Raw genomic sequence first — 20,595 nt, 5'->3', positions numbered from 1 at the left:
AATAAACTATACAGTACTGTCCTACCATTTTTTTCAATGTCCAAGAAGGAATCTGTGCATTTTTTTGTTAGTGTCAATTTTGTTTTTTAAAAAACATCCTTGATAGAATCAAACAACTTCATAATTAGATATTATCTTTTCCAGGTCCTTGAAAAATGTTGTAAAGATTCAGTAGTATAGGTTGGTGTTTCCTGTTTTTTAAATTGAGGTATGATTGACATTGTATTAGTTTCAGATGTACAACATAATATTTGATATTTGTATAATATATATTGCAAAATGATCACCACAGTAAGTCTAGTTTAGTTACACCATCAATCACCATACATATACATAGTTACAAAAATCTGTGCTCATTTGATATTTTTTCAATTTTTTACCACCAATGATTTCAAACATCCAAAGAATTGAAGCAATAAAATGAATATCCATATAACCACCACCTAGTTCAACAATTGTTACATTTTGCTGTTTATTACCTCTATCTCTAGCTACAGAACCATTTCTAAATAAGGTGTAGACATCATGACACTTCATCTTTAAATATTTCATCATATATTTCTTAAAAATAAGGACAGTCACCTGCATAACCATAATACCATTATCATACTTCAGAAAATTAATATTTGAATATATTAGATTTCCCCAGTTGAACCAAAAAATGATACTTAAAGCTTTAAAGAAACCGTGCCTTTCAAATTAAGATCCAATTAAGGTTCATCTATTTTATTTTGGTATGGTTCTTAATTCTTTTTTTTTCCCCTTCCTTTTTTTAAATGAACGACAGTGGTTTTTTTTGAAGAGACTTAAGTCACTTGCCTTGTAGAACATCCCACGTTCTGGATTTGTCTATTTCTTCCTGGTATCCTTGACTTGTTTATCTCCTGTATTTTTTTGTAAACTGAAAGTTATTTCTACAGGCTTTGTTAGATTTAGGTTTAAAATATTTGCGAGATACTTTGTAGGTAATTCTGTATACTTTTTATAAAGTACATATTGTCAGTTCATTATTAGTGATGCTAAATTTGATCACTTAAGACTGTGACAGGAACTTCTTTTTCCATTTGCAATTAGAAGTAATTATGTGATATAGATAAATATCAAATTGTTATGTTATATCCCTGAAACTAATATAATGTTATATGTCAATTATATCTCAGTTTTTTTATAAAACAAGTAATCTATGGTTTAATAATTTGGTTATTATGTAAACATTTACTATTAATGATCTTTAACTTAATCATTTATAACATTGAGTGTTGCAAAAATGTGTTTTTCCTCATTCTGTTACTGTGTCTACATTTATTAGCTGGTATTCTGTAAAGAACAGCTCTCTCGTGTCTATTGGGGTGAATTGTATTTCCTCCCAGAAAGGCATGTTAAATGCTGAAAATTTAATTCATGCTTTCCATTTTACCTACCAGTTTTCAGGTTAAGGAGTTGATGTAGTGATATTTGATATTTTAAGTGTTTTTAATGTTAAAAATTTAGATTAATATTTTGGTCTTATGATTCCAATTTAAAATGTGTAATTTATAATAGAAGTTGACACCTTAATATATTTATATTATCGGGCACTGACATTACAGAGTACCTGAGTTACTATTTTCATAAGTTTAATTTTTTTAGATTTATAAGTTTTCAGAAAAATTTGTCTTTTTAAGTCAAACAATTATACTTCATATTGAATGTATTAAAATTATTTGAAGTAGTTAAAATTTCTGTTTGAAAGTGTTTCACTTTGTAAATGAGATCAAACATTCATCACAGCCCTTTAAAATGAAAACTCCAAATAGAATAAGATGTCTAAATTGAATGGAAAAGTTGGAGGAAAATCTAGGGTTTTTGAGTTTGTAACGTTAATCAAGTGTTTGAAAACCAAAGTTAATCTTTTTACTGTACATAAAATCTACCCTCAGATGTGAAAATAAAAGTACTCATTGGTAGCGATCTGCTTGGCCTGTCTTCCCCAAAGCATGCGGATATTCTTGATGCTTGATATGTTGGTCCTTTATTTCTGCCCTGCTCTACAGGGCGGTCAAGTCTGTAGCACTGCTGGTCACATGTTATTTCTCTGAGTTGTGTAGAAATCAGCCATTATATGTAGCGTTTTGATAAGTCAGGTATACTTGTTCAAGTGATAGAAAACCACAAGTGAGGTGTGTTAGCCTTAGCTCTGTGGTGACTGGTGAACCTGAAGTATTTTTCTTTGAAATAGCGTCCTTATTTAAAGTTTTCCTTCACGAAGGCGTCAACACGATTTTGTGAGTGTAGCAGTAAATTTCCTTAGGCCTTAGCAGTCCTTTTTTTCGTTGGAAAAAAATTTCTTGAACATCATTGGAGTTGTATTTTGAAAAGGGCAGCTTATATGGAAGCCCCCCTCCTCCAATCAGGTTTGAATTATTAATATTCTATAATGGAATGTGTCTGTGCTTTCAGTTAACTGACTTTTTTCAGTTTGGGGAAAGCAGTATGTTTCTTCTCTCCTTCGTTCAAACCTAAAGGCAATTGTTTGGTTAGACATGAAGACTGTTGCCTTAAAGAGCATTAAGGTTTGTGCGCCAAAGAGCTCTGTACGCCTAGAAAGTCAGCCATGTCCAATCGGCCAGGGTAGAAGGAAAGGCAAGCTTATGGATGAACGGTCATACACTCTTTCCATTGGCAATGGAGAATACTTTTGGACAAATAAAGACACATTGTGGAATTACGTGCAGACTCTCTCTGGTAAGAAGTAAGCAGTTACGAAAAAAATGAATGTTTTAAAAACATTTTAAAAACGGATTATAGAAAGAATACCCATTCCTTGAAGAAACTTGAAAAGTGGAAAAAGATAAGGAAAATAAAAATAGTAATCCCATTGAAGTTTGGGGTTTTTTTGGTTTTATCTTGATGTAAAAGAGTGTAGGTACAATAAGGGTTGGTTACTATGTAAAGGCTATTATTATTGGACTCAGTTCTCTGAAATGTCTGTAGAAATGGGATTTTCAGAGTGTCCTGTCAACCTTAGAGCCTAGCTTCTATATTTATTTTTTATCTTAAAGCCAGTTTCCCTCCTTTTCTGCAATTTTAGGAGACTTTTACAGTTCGTAGAGGATAGTATAGCAGTGACCATTTGAGCCAGTCTGCTTTGGGTGGAAAGTAGATACAAGCTTAAACTCTTCAACGCTAAATTGTTGCGTTTCCCTCTGCCCTATATTTATGCTTCACTCTTTGACAGTTGGGCCCAGAAGTCCCATTAAAGAATGTCAGGGTGTATTTTAGAAGATGCGATGGGGATAGCTTGATGGCAAACGAAGAATTTTTGTCATTTGGTTTAAATCTATCTTTCTTTTAAGGGAAGATAGATTTTTAAAATACTTCATGTTTCCTAAAAAAAAGTTGAAGTACTTATGTTTATTATTTAAATGTTATGATGCATATACATGGAGCTGAGAGTTCTGCTTCACTCTAAACTCATACTTTGCATTCAGGGGTCCTGAAATCCTCTGTCCCATTTTTACACATTTTAGAGTAATTGGTCGCTAGCTGCTGTTATTGTGCAGCTGAAAGTTCTGCAAAACAGATGTACTATAGTCAAGGTCATTGTTATTTTATTGGCTTTCTAAAGAAAAAGCTGTTTGAATACTGTCCTTTTAAACTGGTAACCTTTCTCCATTAAACTACGTATTAGTTCTTCCTCCTCCCTACCAGGACTCAGTTCTTATTTATATGTATGCTAACGTGGGAATGAAATACTAATTTATCTGCTAACTTCTAAGTATCAGAAGTAGCCCTTCTAATAAACCCAAGTACCAAAATACTTTTTTGTGGGGCCGATCTAAGTCTTAGATCAGTTCACGTAAACACAAGTTACGTTCTTAGTGTGAGTGGTGATACGCAGGAGTGTATGATCTAGGGGTTTCACAGTGATCTAAGGAGCTGTCCCATGATCAGTTACCCTAAATCTAATTTCGTTAATTTGTATGTTCAAAGTGCAGAAATAAGTATATTGAAAAAATGATAACAACTGCAAGAATCCTCCGTTGTTTTGGCAAAAGGAAATGGGGAAGGGAGCTAATATTTAGCATCTCCAAGCAAATAGTTAGGTCGCCAAGGGCAGACCGGACTGAAGATGTGGCTGATTCTAAGACTTGCGCTGTTTTCACTATGGCATGTTGCCTTCTTCAGAGAGGGCGGACTTGGGCGTCTTTGCTTACTGCTGACACGTGCCAGGCCAGGGCTTCTCTGCTGAGGACTGGTTCCTTGAAGGCTCCTGGAATGTAGATTTCTAGGCAGTTACCAAAATGCCTACGTCGTTAAGTGTATATACAGTTAAAGGAATTCTCACACACCCAGAGCACCCCCTTATGCATCTTACTAGGCTCCTGAAGGTAACCATTCATCGGACTTCTAAAACCTTCTATTAGTTTTAGGTAGGCATTTAAAAATAAAACTTCAAAAAAGTAATGTATGCTCAGTATAAAAATGTAAACATTAAGAGGAATATGAAGGAAAGTAAAATCTCTCCCTCCGTCCTACTCCCTAGAGATTACCACTAAGAATTTGATGCCTGTCCTTCCAAACTTTATTCTGTATGTATTCAGAAATACATATCTATGTATCTATTTTTTAAAACATGGAGTTCAGTTGTGTAAAGCTGTTTGCAATCTGTTTCTTTTTTATGACAAGATATAGATATTTTTTTCATATCTAAGCATGTTTACTCAACTAAAACAATTCAGTGTATCATTGTATTCCTATACTATGATTCAGTTAACAGTTTTCTTAACTGAAGGACATTTAAGTTACTTCTAGACATTCACCATTACAAATAGTGCTTCAGTGAGCATCTCTGTGTACTTGTACACGTGTATTTGTAGGATGAATGCCTAGAAGTGGAATTGGTTGGTCAGAGGCTCTGTATGTAGCCAGTTACTTCCTAGGAGGTTGTACCAGTTTACACATACCCAACAGGTGTCATAATGGAGTAGTTTTAGACTCGTTCAGCTCAGATGTTTACATTTTTATTGGGGTCTGTTTTTAAATTTAAAAAAAAAAGAATCTAGTTCTTAAGCTAGTAAATTGTGGGGCAGGAATCATTAATCTTAGAATGTATATGGACACTTACTCATGTTAAGGAGGCTTTTGTGTTAATCTGGGCTTTTGGATTTCTAAGTTTATGAACACATTCTTTGCTTGGAAATTATCTCTTGAGTTCTTATCAATATCGTTTTCTCATTGGTAAATGTTACTATGTTCCAACTGGGTTATAAACTTCTAGAAGGCATTGTACATGTACATATAATCTTGTGTCTCCAGGCCCTGCTTTTGGTATATTGCTGGGTGCACAGATCTAATAGTTTTAAAAGAGTACAACATTCTCAACCTCAACTGTGGAACTTGTATATTTGCAGATCAGGGAGCAGAGAAACAGGAAGGGACAGGTCAGTCCTCTGGGATCACTGATCAAGAGAAGGAATTGTCCACCAATGCTTTCCAGGCTTTCACGGTAAGAGATGGGGCCTCTTAATTAATCTGTTCCATTTTTAGGATCTGTCAAGTATGAATCATTTCACAGTGCATTTTTAAATTTATAATTCAAGAGTGCAATTCAGAGAATAGGTTTAGTTTTAAAATAAAAACATTTTAGAGTTTAAATACGGTGAAAGGAATGGGAGTGATTTGAGCCATTCCCAAGTTTTTATGTTTTCATAAATATATTTTAACTCTCGGTGTTGTTTTTAAGTCATTCAAATTCAGATTTGTAAGTATGAGAGTCAATATTTTCATTTCACTACTCTCTTCAGTTCTTTTTCTTGACTGCTTTAAAATAGAACGCCCAGAGTTTGTCAAAACTTTAACTTTTCTGATATTAAACGATACGGAAAAAACCTTATTTGATTATCAGGTTACATACACGTAAGCAAAGAACTTGATACTTGGGTATTCGGAGTATATTTACTAGAAATTAAAATTTGGAGTAATTAGTCACATTACCTGTCTTTGCTAGCCTTGGCTATTATACCCTTCTAGCCATATTTACCAATATATACTGATGTACATATATGATTACAACATACATAGATAAAGTTTATATTTATGTATATGTCTTATAGTTATGATGCCCATGTATCTGTTAGAGTTTGATTCTTAGGAGATAAATATCCACAATTTCTTTTTCTAGTTTTATTAAGATATGATTGACATATTACAGTTTCTTAATTGATATAAATATTGCTTCATCTAGTGACTTTAGTGTCTTTGGGGGAATTATATTTGTCTTTTTTTTTGAGGAATGTTGGGGAACAGTGTTTTTCCAGGGCCCAACAACTCCAAGTCAAGTCGTTGTCCTTCAATGTAGTTGTGGAGGGCGCAGCTCAGCTCCAAGTCCAGTTGCCGTTTTCAATCTTTAGTTGCAGGGGGCACCGCCCACCATCCCATGCGGGAATTGAACCGGCAACCTTGTTGTTGAGAGCTCGTGCTCTGACCAACTGAGCCATCCGGCCGCCCTATATTTGTCTTTTTTAAGAGTTTTAAAATAAAGACAGGTGAGAAGAAAAAATTTGAGATCTTGCTTTCCCAGCAACTGTCATTAGTTTTGGTTCAAATAAACTCATAAAAAAATTTTTTAAATAAGTAAAGATGAGTGAAGTGTATGTGGATTGTATAGTTCTTAAAGCTGGTGTGTAGTTTTATGTATGTGTGTTTTTATTTTTATTTTAGGCTGGAAATTATGATGCCTGTCTACAACACCTTGCTTGCCTACAAGATATAAACAAAGATGATTATAAAATAATTTTGAATACAGCAGTAGCTGAGTTTTTTAAAAGTAACCAAACAACAACAGATAGTTTGAGACAAACACTCAACCAGCTGAAGAATCAGGTAATACACAAATGAATTTAGCAATAATTGTGGTGCTCTCTATAAATTGTTAGGCAAAAATAGTTAAGGAAAATTAACGTGACTTCTTGTCTAATAGCATAATTTCTAATATATCTGAAACATCTGTTGGTATTTTATTTATATAAAAATTTTTCCAGGAAATGAAAGTTATATTGTATGATTTTATTTTCTATTGGGTTTTTAACTTGAACAGAATAGATTAATATACCAAACTTGAATAAGCTTTGGAGTTTTAAGAAAGAATTAAAGTACAAATATATGAAGAAGCGTAGCTCCTGACATTGATTTATAACTGCAAAGACCTGGTTATTAATAATGTCAGATAGCTTTAGCGTCTCGGATCAGGAGATGAGTAATTAAATAGAAGGTATTCTGACTTATATTTGGTTTAGGACTTGCCTTTTTCATTGGTCTGATCATAATGGCAACATTTCTCGAATCACAGGGCAGACCATTGATACTCAAGAGGGCTAATGACGACGACAAAGACGATGATGATGATAGGCTCAGCTGGCAGACATTTAGAGCTTACTATGTGACACGGCCCTGCTAAGAACCTTGTATATAACATCTCACTTACTCTTCCCAGGAACACCATGAAGTACCTACTATCATTTTTCTCATTTTACAGATGGGAAAGCAGAGGTACAGATAGTTTGTATAATTTTTCCAAAGACAAAGATTTTGCATCATCAGAGCTATGTGAACCCAGTTCTGTTTGACTAGGCCTTGTGCTTTTAATTACGGTTTTGTGCTGTAGAATGTCTTGAGACCTTTTTGAGCCCCTTTCCGGTATTCATGAGTACCACTCTACTGTAAATAACATATCTAAACTATGGTGTAGTTAGAAATAACTGACCCCGTCAGGCTCTTCATAAGTCTTTGCAGGAATAAAGTAACTTTTCAACCCTATTAAAATTCTTCAATGAAAATGAGAATAATAGCCAACATTTATTCAATGCTTACTTGATTACAAATTCCACATTAAGTGATTTTTGTGCCTTACCTCATGTAAGCCTCACATTCAACCATTGAGATAAGTACTTGTTATCTCAGTTTTGAAACGGGGGTTTAGGGAACCTAATAGTTTTAATTTATACAGCCAAGAATGGGGGGGGAGGAGGACTTGAAACAGACCTTCTGACTCTTGAGCCTGTTCTTGTAACTACCTCAGTCTTAGTAAACTTATACGTCGTCGTATTTCATCATTACACTAGTATTATTAGCCATGACTTTATCTGGAGCTCCAGAATCAAAGGAAAGATGATGATGTACCTCGTATACATGCCCTGTGACCTCCTAGAGAGTTTTTTCCAGGGACCATTCATTTGATTTTTGAGCACAAATTCATTCTTAAAACTCTCTTCTTTTTTTTTTAAGAATAAGAAGCTCCTACAAACTTAAGCCAAGAAAACTGCCTTTTGAAATCCTTTCACCAGCCTTTATTCTTAATAAGGTTGGTTTACTAACGCTCACCCCCAGTGCCTTCCAGCTCTCGAGTTTCCTAGAAGTGTTTGTGCTTGCGTCTACTGGCTTTCTCTAAATCATGCTTCCATTCAGTCACATGCCCTGGGCATAGTGACACATCTTTTCAACCTATTCCACTTTCATTGATGTTTTATCTCATTTACTGAGTCGGTTTTATTCTGGCTGGAGGAATTACTAGATTGTTTTGGTGACTCATAGAAAATGTGGTAAAGTTACTCATGTCATAAGTTCAACCATTGCTGAATCCAAAACTCCTTAATTTATCCAAAACCCTTCTTGCTGGCGAAGAATTAACCCTTCTTTAGCTCATTTTTCTCTTTATTACATAACTACTAAAAAGTCATTCTTTGAAAATTGAGTTTTCTCTACTTAAAGAGACTATTTTTAATCACTTGAAGATAGTGACTTGGTAAGTGAAGGAACCCCCAAACTCATTGAGATGCACATGCTGTTGGTTAGCGAGGACCAATTGTTAACATTGAACCCCACTGTCAAGCTCTCCACATGGATGATTGAAATCTTCAGAAGTCAGAATACAAATCACTATGTTTCGGGAACCTTCCGGTTCCTTGCCATTAGCCAAACCAAGGTTGTTAAGTCAATCCCTGTGTATCAAGGTTCTGCTTAATTTAGGGAAATGTCAGTCTTAGAATTAATTACTTAACATTGCTCAGCAATATATTGCTATCTTCATAATGGCAAAGAAAGATTAGTTTTAATACAGGTAGAATTCCAGCTTCATGTGTTACATGGAACCACAGAATGGTTGCCAAACTTGATTAAAATTTGAATGCCAATTGCTGCCACTCACTCATTAGCCTGAAAGCGCACAGTGGGGTAATTTTTTTCTTTTGGTATCATATGTGCATGTTAGAGTTCTAGTAAAGCCATTAAAAGCCAGTTTTCATCACTGCGTGTGACGTGTATTTTTGGTGTTTATTCAAAAAACCCTATTCTTTTTATTATGGGAACAAAACCTGAACATAACAGGAAAATCAGAAAATATGCTTCCTACCCATATGGCTTTGGGCAAGATAATTAGCTATTCATGGTGGTTTCCTTATTTATAAAATAAGAATGATAATATTATCTATGTTCTCAAGGTGAGGATTAAATGTGGTGTTTTCTGTGAAAAAGCTTAATGTACCAGGCCTGGCACATAGTTAAGTAGTTAGCTATTGTCTGGTAATGTTTAAATTGTACTTTAGTTTTTACAAAATGCAATAAGATTTATGTGTACATACTGCATAACATTCTCACGGGGAAGGTCATTTTGAGTTTTGACGACTCCCCATGTAGCCTCTTGCAGCTTATAAGGCTACAAAGTGGGAATCCAACTCAGAAACCATGTTGACAGTTAAACATTGAAGATATCTTCACAGTGGCAAGGGAGCAAATCACCTTGCTAGATACTTAATAAAGTCCCATTAAATTGTTTTACTAAACAGAACTTTATTATAAATAGAATAATTTTTAGTGTGTGAGAGTAATTAAAATCTAGAGGTCCTGTTGAAAATGTGTGAAAATTCTTAGTAAGAAATGTTGGCCAATGGAGGGGGGGGAAGGCGGAACAAAGGAAGGGAAAGAAATATTGGCCAGTGTTCCAGTTTATTGATACAGATTTCTTTCACTTTTGCTCTTTATTTTCTTAGTGCTGTTAGAGCATGATCCCTCTTTATTGTTTTATAGGTCCACTCAGCTGTTGAAGAAATGGATGGATTAGATGATGTTGAAAACAGCATGTTGTATTACAATCAGGCAGTCATTCTTTATCATCTCCGGCAGTATACAGAAGCCATATCAGTTGGCGAAAAGCTTTATCAGTTTATAGAACCTTTTGGTATGTTATCTGTCAAGTCAAAAATTTCCCTATCTTCTCATATTTACAGAGGCCTTTGGTGTTTTACCTAGATAACCTAAATCGGAGAATTACATGTCAGTAAGAAAGAAAAAGAACTGTGTCAGATTTTCTTAATGGTTAGAAAGATAAAAATTATATCACTTTTAGATGAATCCAGGTTTTCTCTTAGCACACCCCACCCCAATTTTTGGTAACTGTTAGAAATGCCATTACTAATGAGAAAGACTTGCTGATTTTTTTCTTGTTGCTGTTTAAATACCTGATCCTTTCTTTCTTAAGTAATATATTAATAAAGGAGTGTTTTGAAATGTTAGGGGACAGCGTAGTATTTTGTCTACTGCCTAACTGAAATAGAGTAGATAGTACAGCAGTGTGTTAGCTTTTTTGTTATCTTAACTAGCTTACAATTATCATCTACTAGTGTAGGAAGAAAGGTAAGGGCAAAAGGAAAAAATGGGAGCAAATAAAGCAGCAAAGCTGGACCCAAGAAATGGTTGTTAGAAAGGGCTATTGGTTTCCACCCAGCAGGCAGATTTCAGTTGTGAGTCACATTTTTGTCTTTTTATCCATGGTTATTTTAAATTCAAAACACTAATGCAGGTTCCTGATTTATAAACACCTGATTGCTGATGTGGTAGAGTGTTGTGGCTCCTCTGTGATGCTTCGGGAAGAGTTACAGGGTCCCCTTTTGCTAACAGCTGGTTGGACAGTTGCTCACTGCGGCTCCAGGGAGGCATTTTAAGGTGCTTCTCTTCTCTTCCCAACCATGAAGGCATGGTGGCTGGGCAGACTGGGCAGACTGGGCGGGAGAGACGGCTGTGGTGAAGGACTATGTAACGAGTGGCCGGTTCCTTTCTTCTGAAAAGCTAGAAGTCAGAATTATACTTCTAGGATGGCACCAGATGTGTTTTCCTGTAAAGCTGGTTTTTAGAATTTCCGGAACAGTTCGTGAAATCCTGTTAATCCGTACTATGGTATAACAGCATCTAGCAGCCAACTAGTATTCAAACACATTTTTCTTCTTTGAAATTATTATTGTTAGTGTTTGTCTAACTTTACTACTTGAGTTCTTTATATAACATGTATTTATTAAGTATATAGTTAGTATGGGCCAGACACTGTTCGGGAATCTGCAGATAATGCTGTGAATAAAATAGAAAAGGTCTTTACCCTTATTAAGTTTACATTCTACTAGGAGAGAGTGACACAATAAATATATTGTGAGGTAGTTAAGTGCGCTGAAGAAAATCTAAAATTGAGTAGGAGGACAAAGCCTTGCTGGGGGTGTTATTTTTAGATAAGGTGATCAAGGAATGCGCGAGATAAGACAGTATTTGAAAAGAGATGGATGGAAAGATGAGGTGAGGCTTGCCACTCTTTAGAGGAAAAGCCTTCCAGCCAGAGGTAATAGTATGTGCAGAGGACCTGAGGTGATACTGAGTTTGGTGTGTTAAAGGAATAGCAGGAGGGCCATTGTGACTGGCGCTGGCTGGGGAGAATGGTACGGAAGGCACTGAGAAGTAGCCAGGGGCCGAACAAGGAAAGCATTGTAACCTGGGTAGGGACTTTCAGTGGGTGGGAAGCCCGTGGAGATATGACCTTTGCTCATTTAACTGCATTGATTTTAGTTTTAAATAGACTCCACTCTGGCTACTGTGTAAGAGCAAGAATGGAACCAGGAGGACTTGTGAGGAGGCTCTTACGGGCTTTTGAAAGTTTCTGTTCTTGATTATAGCAGCCTTCTTTTAGACCTTATTTTTCCTTTTATCCTCTCTTTTGAAAAGAAAAGAATTAGTGTTATGTCACACCAGATTACCCTTCCTCTCTTGGTTGGCTCTTCTTCCTTTGAAGTCCTCATCTTTATAGTTTCCTCTTGGCTATTGCAATTTTCTGATATACTCCAATCCACACCTTCTTCTGTCTCTGTAATCAATTTGTTTCTTTTTCCCATTTCTGTGCCTAGAAAGGAAATCTATTTCCTAGAGTCATAGACCTTTTTAGAGTTAAAAGGAACCTGAAGAGATCACCTGGTCCAACCCCCTGCCTTCAGGCAGGTAAAGTATTCTCATTCTACAGGTCAGCCAGCTGAGGTCTAAAAATTAGTTCGATGATGTTCGGAGAAGGCCACACACATCTAGTAAGTAGCTGAACAGTTACTGGATTTGAGGTTTCCTTCCAACTAAAGTGATACTCCTCATTTCTTGTGCCGGCGTTTGGTAGTTATTTTGCCGCAGGAAGTTCGGTCACTAGAATCCCTGAAATGAGAAACTGAGAAAGATGCCTGATAGAATGGCATTGTTGACTTTGCAAGTTGCTTCCTTTCATTGCTGTAGGTGATAAACATTCATTTTAGTCAAGACTTAGCTTTGCTCTTTAGAGTTTAGGCGGGTGGGGAGATGGTCTGAGCTGTTTGCTTCACTTTAAATTGTGACTTTTCCTGTTTTCTTTTTTCCCCCAGAAGAAAAATTCGCCCAAGCGGTGTGTTTTTTGCTTGTAGACTTGTATATATTAACCTACCAAGCTGAGAAAGCTTTGCATCTTCTTGCAGTCCTAGAAAAAATGATTTCACAGGGTAACAATAACAAAAATGGAAAGAATGAGGTGAGTGTCGTGCGGTGATCAGATTAAAATTTAAATAATGATTAACATTTGTAATTATTAAATATTTTAACGGATTTCTTGAAATATAATTCACTATACAACATGGTGACTATAGTAATAATAATACTGTATTGCATATTTGAAAGTTGGCTTAGAGAGTAGATCTTCAAAGTCTTCATCACACACAAAAGATTTTGTAACCTCAATTTTTTTTCTTCCCCATCTTCCGCGTCCCCCTTCCCCCCCCACTCTGGTTCAACCCGTTGTTTCTTAGTCTAGCTGTCCAGGACAGGCTCCCTGGCCCATGCTGGTATTATGAGCCTTTTGCTGCCCCCTGCTGAGGCAGTATCCAGTAACACCCCCACAACCTCCCCCCCACTCCCCCTCCACCCCCGTCAGCAGCTAACGGGCAGCTCTCACTGGCTGCCATCCACTCATGCTGGCCATCGGCCGCTCATGGCAGCACACGGCAGCTCACACTGGCTGCTGGCCACTCATGGCAGCACACAGTAGCCCACAGCAGCACACAGCAGCTCACGCGACCTCCGGCTTGTCACAGCAGCCCAGCTCCAGGGAGAGCCGTTGTTCACAATCTTAGCTGTAGAGGGTGCAGCTCACTGGCCCATGTGGGAATCGAACCGGTGACCTCAGCGTTAGGAGCACGGCACTCCAACCACCAGGGCCACCAGGCCGGCCCTATAACCTCAATTTTTAAGAAATTGTTTTAATAAATAAAAATCAAAAGAATTATGCCTACTCTCAGGAGGTTCCACAAGCTAGGTAGAGAAAAACAGATGGATTAAAGTTTTGATTAAGGACAAGAAAGAAAGAAGAGAGGGAGGAAGGGAAGAAGGAAGGAAGGAAGATGGGAAAGAGCGGTTTTTAATTCAGATACACAAAATTTACTGTTGTACCATTTACCTAGTGTACAGTTCAGTGGTTTTTAGTATGCTCACTGAGTTGTACAACCATCACCATGATCTATATTCCAGAACATTTTTATCACCCCACAAAATCCTATATTCCTTAGTAGTCATTCTCTTTTCCGCCTTCCTTCAGCCTCTGGCAACCACTAATCTACTTTTTATCTCTGTGGATTTGCCTACTGTGGACATTTCATATGTTATGGAATCATACATTATGTGGCCTTTTGTGATTAGCCTCTTTCACTTAGCATAATATTTTCGGAGTTTACCATGTTGTAGCATATGTACGTCATTCCTTTTTATGGCTGAATAATATTCCATTATACAGATATGCCACATTTTTTTATTCATTCATCAGTAGATGGGCATTGGGGTTGTTTTGTAGTTTGGGCTGTTATAAATAATGCTGCTATGAATATTTATGCACAAATTTTTGTGGGGGCATATATTTTCAATTCTCTTGGGTATATATATAAGAGTAGAATTGCTGGATCATATGGTAACTACATTTAACTTTAGGAGAAGCTACCAGATTATTCTCCAAAGTACCTGCACTGTTTTGCATTTTTACCAGCAACTTGACGAGGTTTCCAGTTTCTCCACATTCTTGCCAACCCTTGTTGTTAATATTTTTTATTGTAACCATCCTGATGGGTGTGAAGTGAGATCTCATAATAGTTTTGATTTTCCTAATGACTGAAGATGTTTGTTAGCATCTTTTCATATGTGAGGTACCAGTTTTACAGAATGTAAAGATTAGAATTAAGACAATAAAATTTCGTAATCTGGATAAACAGGGTGGCTTTCACTGGGAAAATTTTATCCTTAAAGTTCTTTAAAAAGAGCGCATGTTTATGACGCCTGAGCTTCACCATGCTCTGATAAGAGACCTGGTGCACACTGAGAATAGATTTTAGTTACGTTTTCATTTTGCTTGCGCTTCTGGTTCTCGTGGGATGGTCCTTCTTTCTTCCTGTTCCTGCCCTTTTGTTAAAAAAGGAGTATTTGTGGAAAATAGATGCTCAATACCTTTCTATCTGTGTAAGTTCTTGAGATTTAAAAATAAACATCTAGCATTGCTTTTTTCAATTTAACAAGTATGTATATATAAGAGTTCAATTAAATAATCTTAGCATTATTTGTAAACAGTGTAGTAAAATATTTCATTTTTATATTCAGTACTTGTAGTACTTGGTGAAATACAATTCAGTCAATAGGTGAGGTGCTTGTGTGCTCTACTAGGTACTAAGGTGACCAAAAATGTAAACATTGCAGTTCTTGCTTTCCAAGGAGCTCAGGTCTGTGGAAGAAGGAGTAAGCAAATCTGTTCAGGGACTAGGAGGAAGGAGGTTAGGGATTGTCAGAGAAGTTTGGATGTTTGCTTTTGGCCTTCAAAGATGTAATAGTTCAACAAATCAGAAAAGAAAGGATGGAGCAGGGTAACCGTCCTGGCAGAGGAAACAGCACAGAAGGCGTGTGGGTGGTGTGCTGCAGGAATTCTGGTCATCGGAACTGAGCGATGCAGTGGACACCGGCAGGAGAGGAAATTGGCGACCCAATCTTTGATTAAGATGATAATGAAATATCAATGGCATATTGTGAAGGGTTTTGAACACTTTGCTTGGAATTTAGAGTATGATGTTGGCAGTGTTTATACCAGAGAAAGTTTTTAAGAAGAGAATGGCATGACCTCTTCCGGATTTTAGAAAAAGAATGTGAGTTTTGTCCAAGTAATAATATCCATGCTTTTTATATCTAGTCTATCATTATGCTCAACGGCAAGCTTCTCGTCAGTAGTTTCCTGTCACCCACTCCACATTATTAAACCAGAGTCTCTGGGAGGGGGACCTGTGATTCTGAATTTCGAAAATGCTCTCTAGGAGATTCAGATTAGCTCACTTGGAGACCAGTGATTTAAATTATGGTCACAAAGACTTAATTTTGGTTAACTTTGTTTCACCACACTACAGACTGGTAATAACACCAACAAAGACGGATCTAATCATAAAGCTGAGAGTGGAGCTCTAATAGAAGCTGCGAAATCAAAGATACATCAGGTAGTGTAAATTTTAAGGTTATACATCACATGTGTTTACTTATAGTTTGAATGCTGAAGAATGTGACAGATCATTGAAAGCAGTAAACCATTTAAGGCACGTATATTTATTTGGCTTGAAGTGTTGTAGTTTAAAGTACATTTAATCATAAATATATCTTGATTAAGATGATAATGCAATATCACTTATTTACTGTATAGAAGATTGAGAGAAATGGCCTGGGGTTGTATTTGGGTAATAAAATCAGTTTGTTGGATTTTAAAATTCATTGTTATCAGGTTGGTGCAGTTTTCGCAATTATTTTTAATGCTTTAAACCGCAATTACTTTTACACCAACCTAATAATTTGCTACATGCAAATAAGAATTGATAGAATTTTTGCTTGGAACTTAAGTATAAATTTTATTGTACCATGTTTTTAGTTTTTTAGAGTGTATTCCATCCAAGAGTACAGTAAAAGTAGACTGAAGTAATTTTAAACTTGTTTTTGCAAATAACCGATATAACTATGTTGTAAATAGATTGGGTTTAATTTCCTTAACTAAAAAGTAAAACTACTTCAGTATGTGTAAATCCACCATAGTTCTTACATACTAGCATTTTTTTCCTCCAACAGTATAAAGTAAGAGCTTATATCCAAATGAAGTCTCTGAAAGCATGCAAAAGGGAGATCAAGTCAGTCATGAACACAGCTGGAAATGTAAGTTTCTTAACTTTTTTTTTCCAATTCATGGCTTTAATGTCCTAAAACTTTATTTGGACAATACGTATTTGAATTGTAAATAATTTCTCTTAGTCTGCTATAGTGTACATATACTACCAGGCATAAACCTTGATAGTTGTGAAGTCATGTTCACATTGTGTCCTACAATTTAATGTAATATGTTTCTCACTTAAAATTATAGCAAGCATTTCCCCTTGGCATGTAGACTTCAAAACCACCATTTTAAATAGCTACTTAGTATTCTGTGAGTAGTTTATCACAATTCTCTTAAAACATTCACTGTTACTAGATACTTTAGGATTTTTTTTGGATTATACTCAAAACATTTATTAAAGATTAACAATCAAGTGTAGCCCAAACCTGCCCTTCCAAATGATCTTTGGCTTGACAATACCTTCAGTTTGTTTCATGCTAGAGTATTTGAGGTATAATTACTACTTCCTTCCACTGCCTTCACCCAACCCTCCACTGAGAGATAATTTTTAAGATGGTAGTGGGAAGAGAGAATTGTGAACAGTCTTGATGCTTTTAGGAAAACTGTTAATTAAAAGTGTGGAATCATGAGGAGATATGGTTTGTAGTAGGAACAATTCAGGAAAATTGACCTTACTAATCTCAGGCAGGTTCCAGTTCAGCCACTGGGTCAGTATTCAATGATTTTTTAGAACAATTGCAGCCTGGACCTGAGGAGGAAACTTGAGGCTAAGAGGGAAAGAAAGGCTTAATTAGCCAGACAGCCATCATCAAACTTCTTTGAGATTAAAAAAAAAACAAAAAAACATGGTCACTGCTTTAGAGCATCCCATAGTCAAGGGAAGAGACAAAAAGGAAAATAAATCATTGTAATGAAAAGTAATAATCGTACCTGAATCAGAAAGTACTGCCACCTGGAGTAAGCTTTGAAAAGCCCTTATTTCCTCAGTGACCAGGAAGCAGAGTAAAGTAGAAACAAGGATGTAGAAGGAAAGCCTGTAACTAAGCTAAAAATAAATGAGACAAGGATTCTAGATGTCCTCTTGGATGATGTTTAGTCCCCAGATCTCTGCATGATCTGCCACCGTGAAGATTCTTAGGACAAACGAAAGGTGGTCTGCAATCCAAAAGATGATCTTTGTAACAACAAGCTTAGCTCTCAAAAATAAGACACTCTTAAAAAATTTTGCGTTCATAGAATGACTTTTTTTTCTGACTTGGAAAAGTATTTGATTAATTGTATTTCTTTGTGTTCTAATGAAGGTGCATTTGTATCCTAAAAATAAGAATCTCTCTAATACCCATTAAAATGAATGCCCTAGTTTGTGTTGTTAATACAGTTTCCAGTTAGTAGTAACAGATATAGTTGATAAAACGCTTCTAACATACATGTTGAATGTGTTTTTTGAGGTAGACCCTTAATTTAATTTATAAGGTGCAGTCTGACAGGTTCCATTGTTTTAGGTTGTGAGAGCAATGAAAAATTCAGAGACTAATTTTTGTGACCATGACTTAACTGTTTCCTTTGTGCTCTTGAACTCAGACCAGCACGGCAGTATGATTATGATCTCATTAGACATCTAGGAACAAATTAAAAGTAACTTATATTTTCTTTACAGTCTGCACCCTCTCTGTTTCTTAAAAGCAATTTTGAGTACTTAAGAGGCAATTATCGAAAAGCTGTGAAGCTACTTAATAGTTCAAACATTGCTGAACATCCAGGATTCATGAAAACAGGTAAAAGAAAATTGTGACATTTTAGTGTTTTCTTCCTGGCTCTTCTACCCTTTGTGGTTTGGTTTTATACGCATACTGCTCTTCAAAACGATCTTTGCTAATTTTTTAAATGAAAATGTTTTATTCTGCTGCAGAAAATTCCTGGAATTTTACTACTTGTTTCCACTTTAAAAGAAGCTACACTTCTTTTACTTTTCTTTGACCTCACTTGCTCTTACTTTCATTTTGTTTTTTAATATCAGCTTAGAAATTATGTCTGTGGCATAAGGTCCTTGGACTTTTGCTTTATAAAATGAGCCCTTTTAAGGAAATGAGATGGTAATGTTTTTACTTTTCCCTTTTCTCCCATAAAAGCAGTGGAAAAATATGATGGTTTTTTTAGACCATTAACTATAACAAAAATATTTCTGTGAAGGTAGGAAGAAAATTACTGTCAGCTATTCTTGCCTCTATTTAGAACATTTTAGCGAATTGCTTGTATTACTGGTAAAATTTGTGGCTGTCAATTAAGTTCAGATCATTGTGGGAAGGAAGGAGGAAAATCAATTTATTCAAGAAATGAGGTTAAACTATTGAAAATGTACCAAGTTTAAAATGCAAATAATGAATACATTTTTTAATTTGTTTTAATTCTATTCCATATACATGCACAGAACCCACATGCAAGCATACTCAAACCTTTCCCATTTCTTCCTTCAGTTCAGTGGCGTGGTAGAGGAGGGAGAAAGGCAGTTTGTCCCATTATAATTCTCTTGGGTATCCATTTGTTCTGAGTACCCATTTCTAATTCTACTAAATTTTAATTTTTGATTTCGTTATTGTCATGGCTTCCCTTCAGAGGCCCACAAACACCCAAACACTGAAACGATCTCTCTGAACAGCTTTGAGAAAATTTTAGGATTGCCTTGACACAGATTTCAGAATTGATATTGGCAATCTCTAAATTTGGTGTCAGGAGCAGGACATGTAGTTGACTATTCAACAGTTATGATAATCTAATGGGAAAGATTTTTGTATAATAGTTGTGTATTTTATATATTGACTTTTTCATATTTACTAATTTTAAAATTTTGAATTTCCTTCCCATATATAAAGTTTAGTTTGGTTGCTGATAAAATATTAGAGAAGATGTAGGATAGCATTTTTTTTAAATCGTTCACTATTCAGAAGCAACCTCCTTTAAATATTTTAGTGTGTTTCCTGTTATCTTTTTTCCTAAGCATAGTTTTTATCTTCTTAAAATATTATCATTGCTTAATTTTAAAATATATCAAAAGCCAACCTTTAGTTTTCAGTATTAAGAGTTGAATGTCCTAATTATAAATTTTGTCAATCTAGTCATACATTTTATATCATTGAGGGAAAGATGATGGACTAGCAGTAAATTGTTTTAGAATGTTTGAGAAATCATTTAGAAAAAGGAAACTAAAGCTTAGATTGCTTTCATTACACCAAAATAAAATCCAAGGAGATGAAGGATTAAAATGTAAAAAAAAAAAAAAAAATCATAAAAGCAACAAAAGAAAACTTAGATGAATATTTTAATTTTGTGGTGGGGAAGCCTTGATTAAACATTATCCAAATCCAAGAACCATAGCACTTAGAAAAGATTACTAAATTTGACCACATGAAAATATAAAATTTTTTATGATTAAAAACATAAATATACACACATACATTTACAAAGTCACAAGACAGATGACAAACTGGCAGTGGGGGAAATATTTGAAACAGATGTTACAGAAGGTTTCTATGACAGGTAACCAATGGAAAAACATCTGTAACCAAATTTTTAAATGTGTAAAAAACAAAGGGACAGTGTACAGGATAAGAACTACAAATGCCCAACAAACACGATAGATGCTTTGCCATCGTGATGTTTAAAGTGTGAACTAAAAGAACAGGTGAGACTTACAGTTTAACAGGCAAAACCTGGATTTTATATATCCTGCTCTCATATTCTTCATTTAATATAGTTTCACTATTTCCATATATACTTAACTTCATTCTTTCCAGTTTCTACATAGTATTTTGTTATGTGGATGCAATACATGTATATTTACTCATATTTTTGGTTTTGCGTTTTTTATCTTGCCTACGGTTATTAAAAATTAAAAAAATACCAAGAAGGCTAATCAAGTCATTGTGCAGGGTTGGTTTATCACCTTTAATAAAAGATTTTAAAAGGAAAGAGAGTTTACAAAATTTTTAGGTGTTTCGTAAATTTCAAATGCCTTGTAAACTGTTCTATAGGGACTAAGTGGAATTGCTCGTAGAATTAACTCATGCCACATAAGCCTAATTCTTGTATGATGTACACCAACAATAAAATTTGTGGACAAA

At 35.5% G+C, this 20,595-nt stretch overlaps 1 protein-coding gene across 4 annotated transcripts in view; it reads left to right on the top strand.

Moving 5' to 3' along the window:
• Positions 1 to 20,595, top strand: part of CNOT10 (CCR4-NOT transcription complex subunit 10) — a 56,046-nt gene that overhangs the window by 4,541 nt on the left and 30,910 nt on the right. For all 4 annotated transcript variants that reach the window (XM_019727736.3, XM_019727735.3, XM_074312714.2 and 1 more), the window contains exons 2-8: positions 5,394 to 5,488; positions 6,703 to 6,864; positions 10,063 to 10,213; positions 12,693 to 12,835; positions 15,732 to 15,818; positions 16,435 to 16,518; positions 18,135 to 18,252. In XM_019727736.3, the coding sequence (XP_019583295.1) occupies positions 5,394 to 5,488; positions 6,703 to 6,864; positions 10,063 to 10,213; positions 12,693 to 12,835; positions 15,732 to 15,818; positions 16,435 to 16,518; positions 18,135 to 18,252 (840 nt within the window). The remainder of the gene's footprint in view (positions 1 to 5,393; positions 5,489 to 6,702; positions 6,865 to 10,062; positions 10,214 to 12,692; positions 12,836 to 15,731; positions 15,819 to 16,434; positions 16,519 to 18,134; positions 18,253 to 20,595) is intronic.

This window comes from Rhinolophus sinicus, chromosome 5 (genome assembly GCF_057876585.1).
Source record: "Rhinolophus sinicus isolate RSI-liver-muscle chromosome 5, RSI-T2T, whole genome shotgun sequence".
NCBI lineage: Eukaryota > Metazoa > Chordata > Mammalia > Chiroptera > Rhinolophidae > Rhinolophus > Rhinolophus sinicus.
Note: the sequence above shows the minus strand (reverse complement) of the source record. Positions and strands in the feature narration are given on the sequence as shown.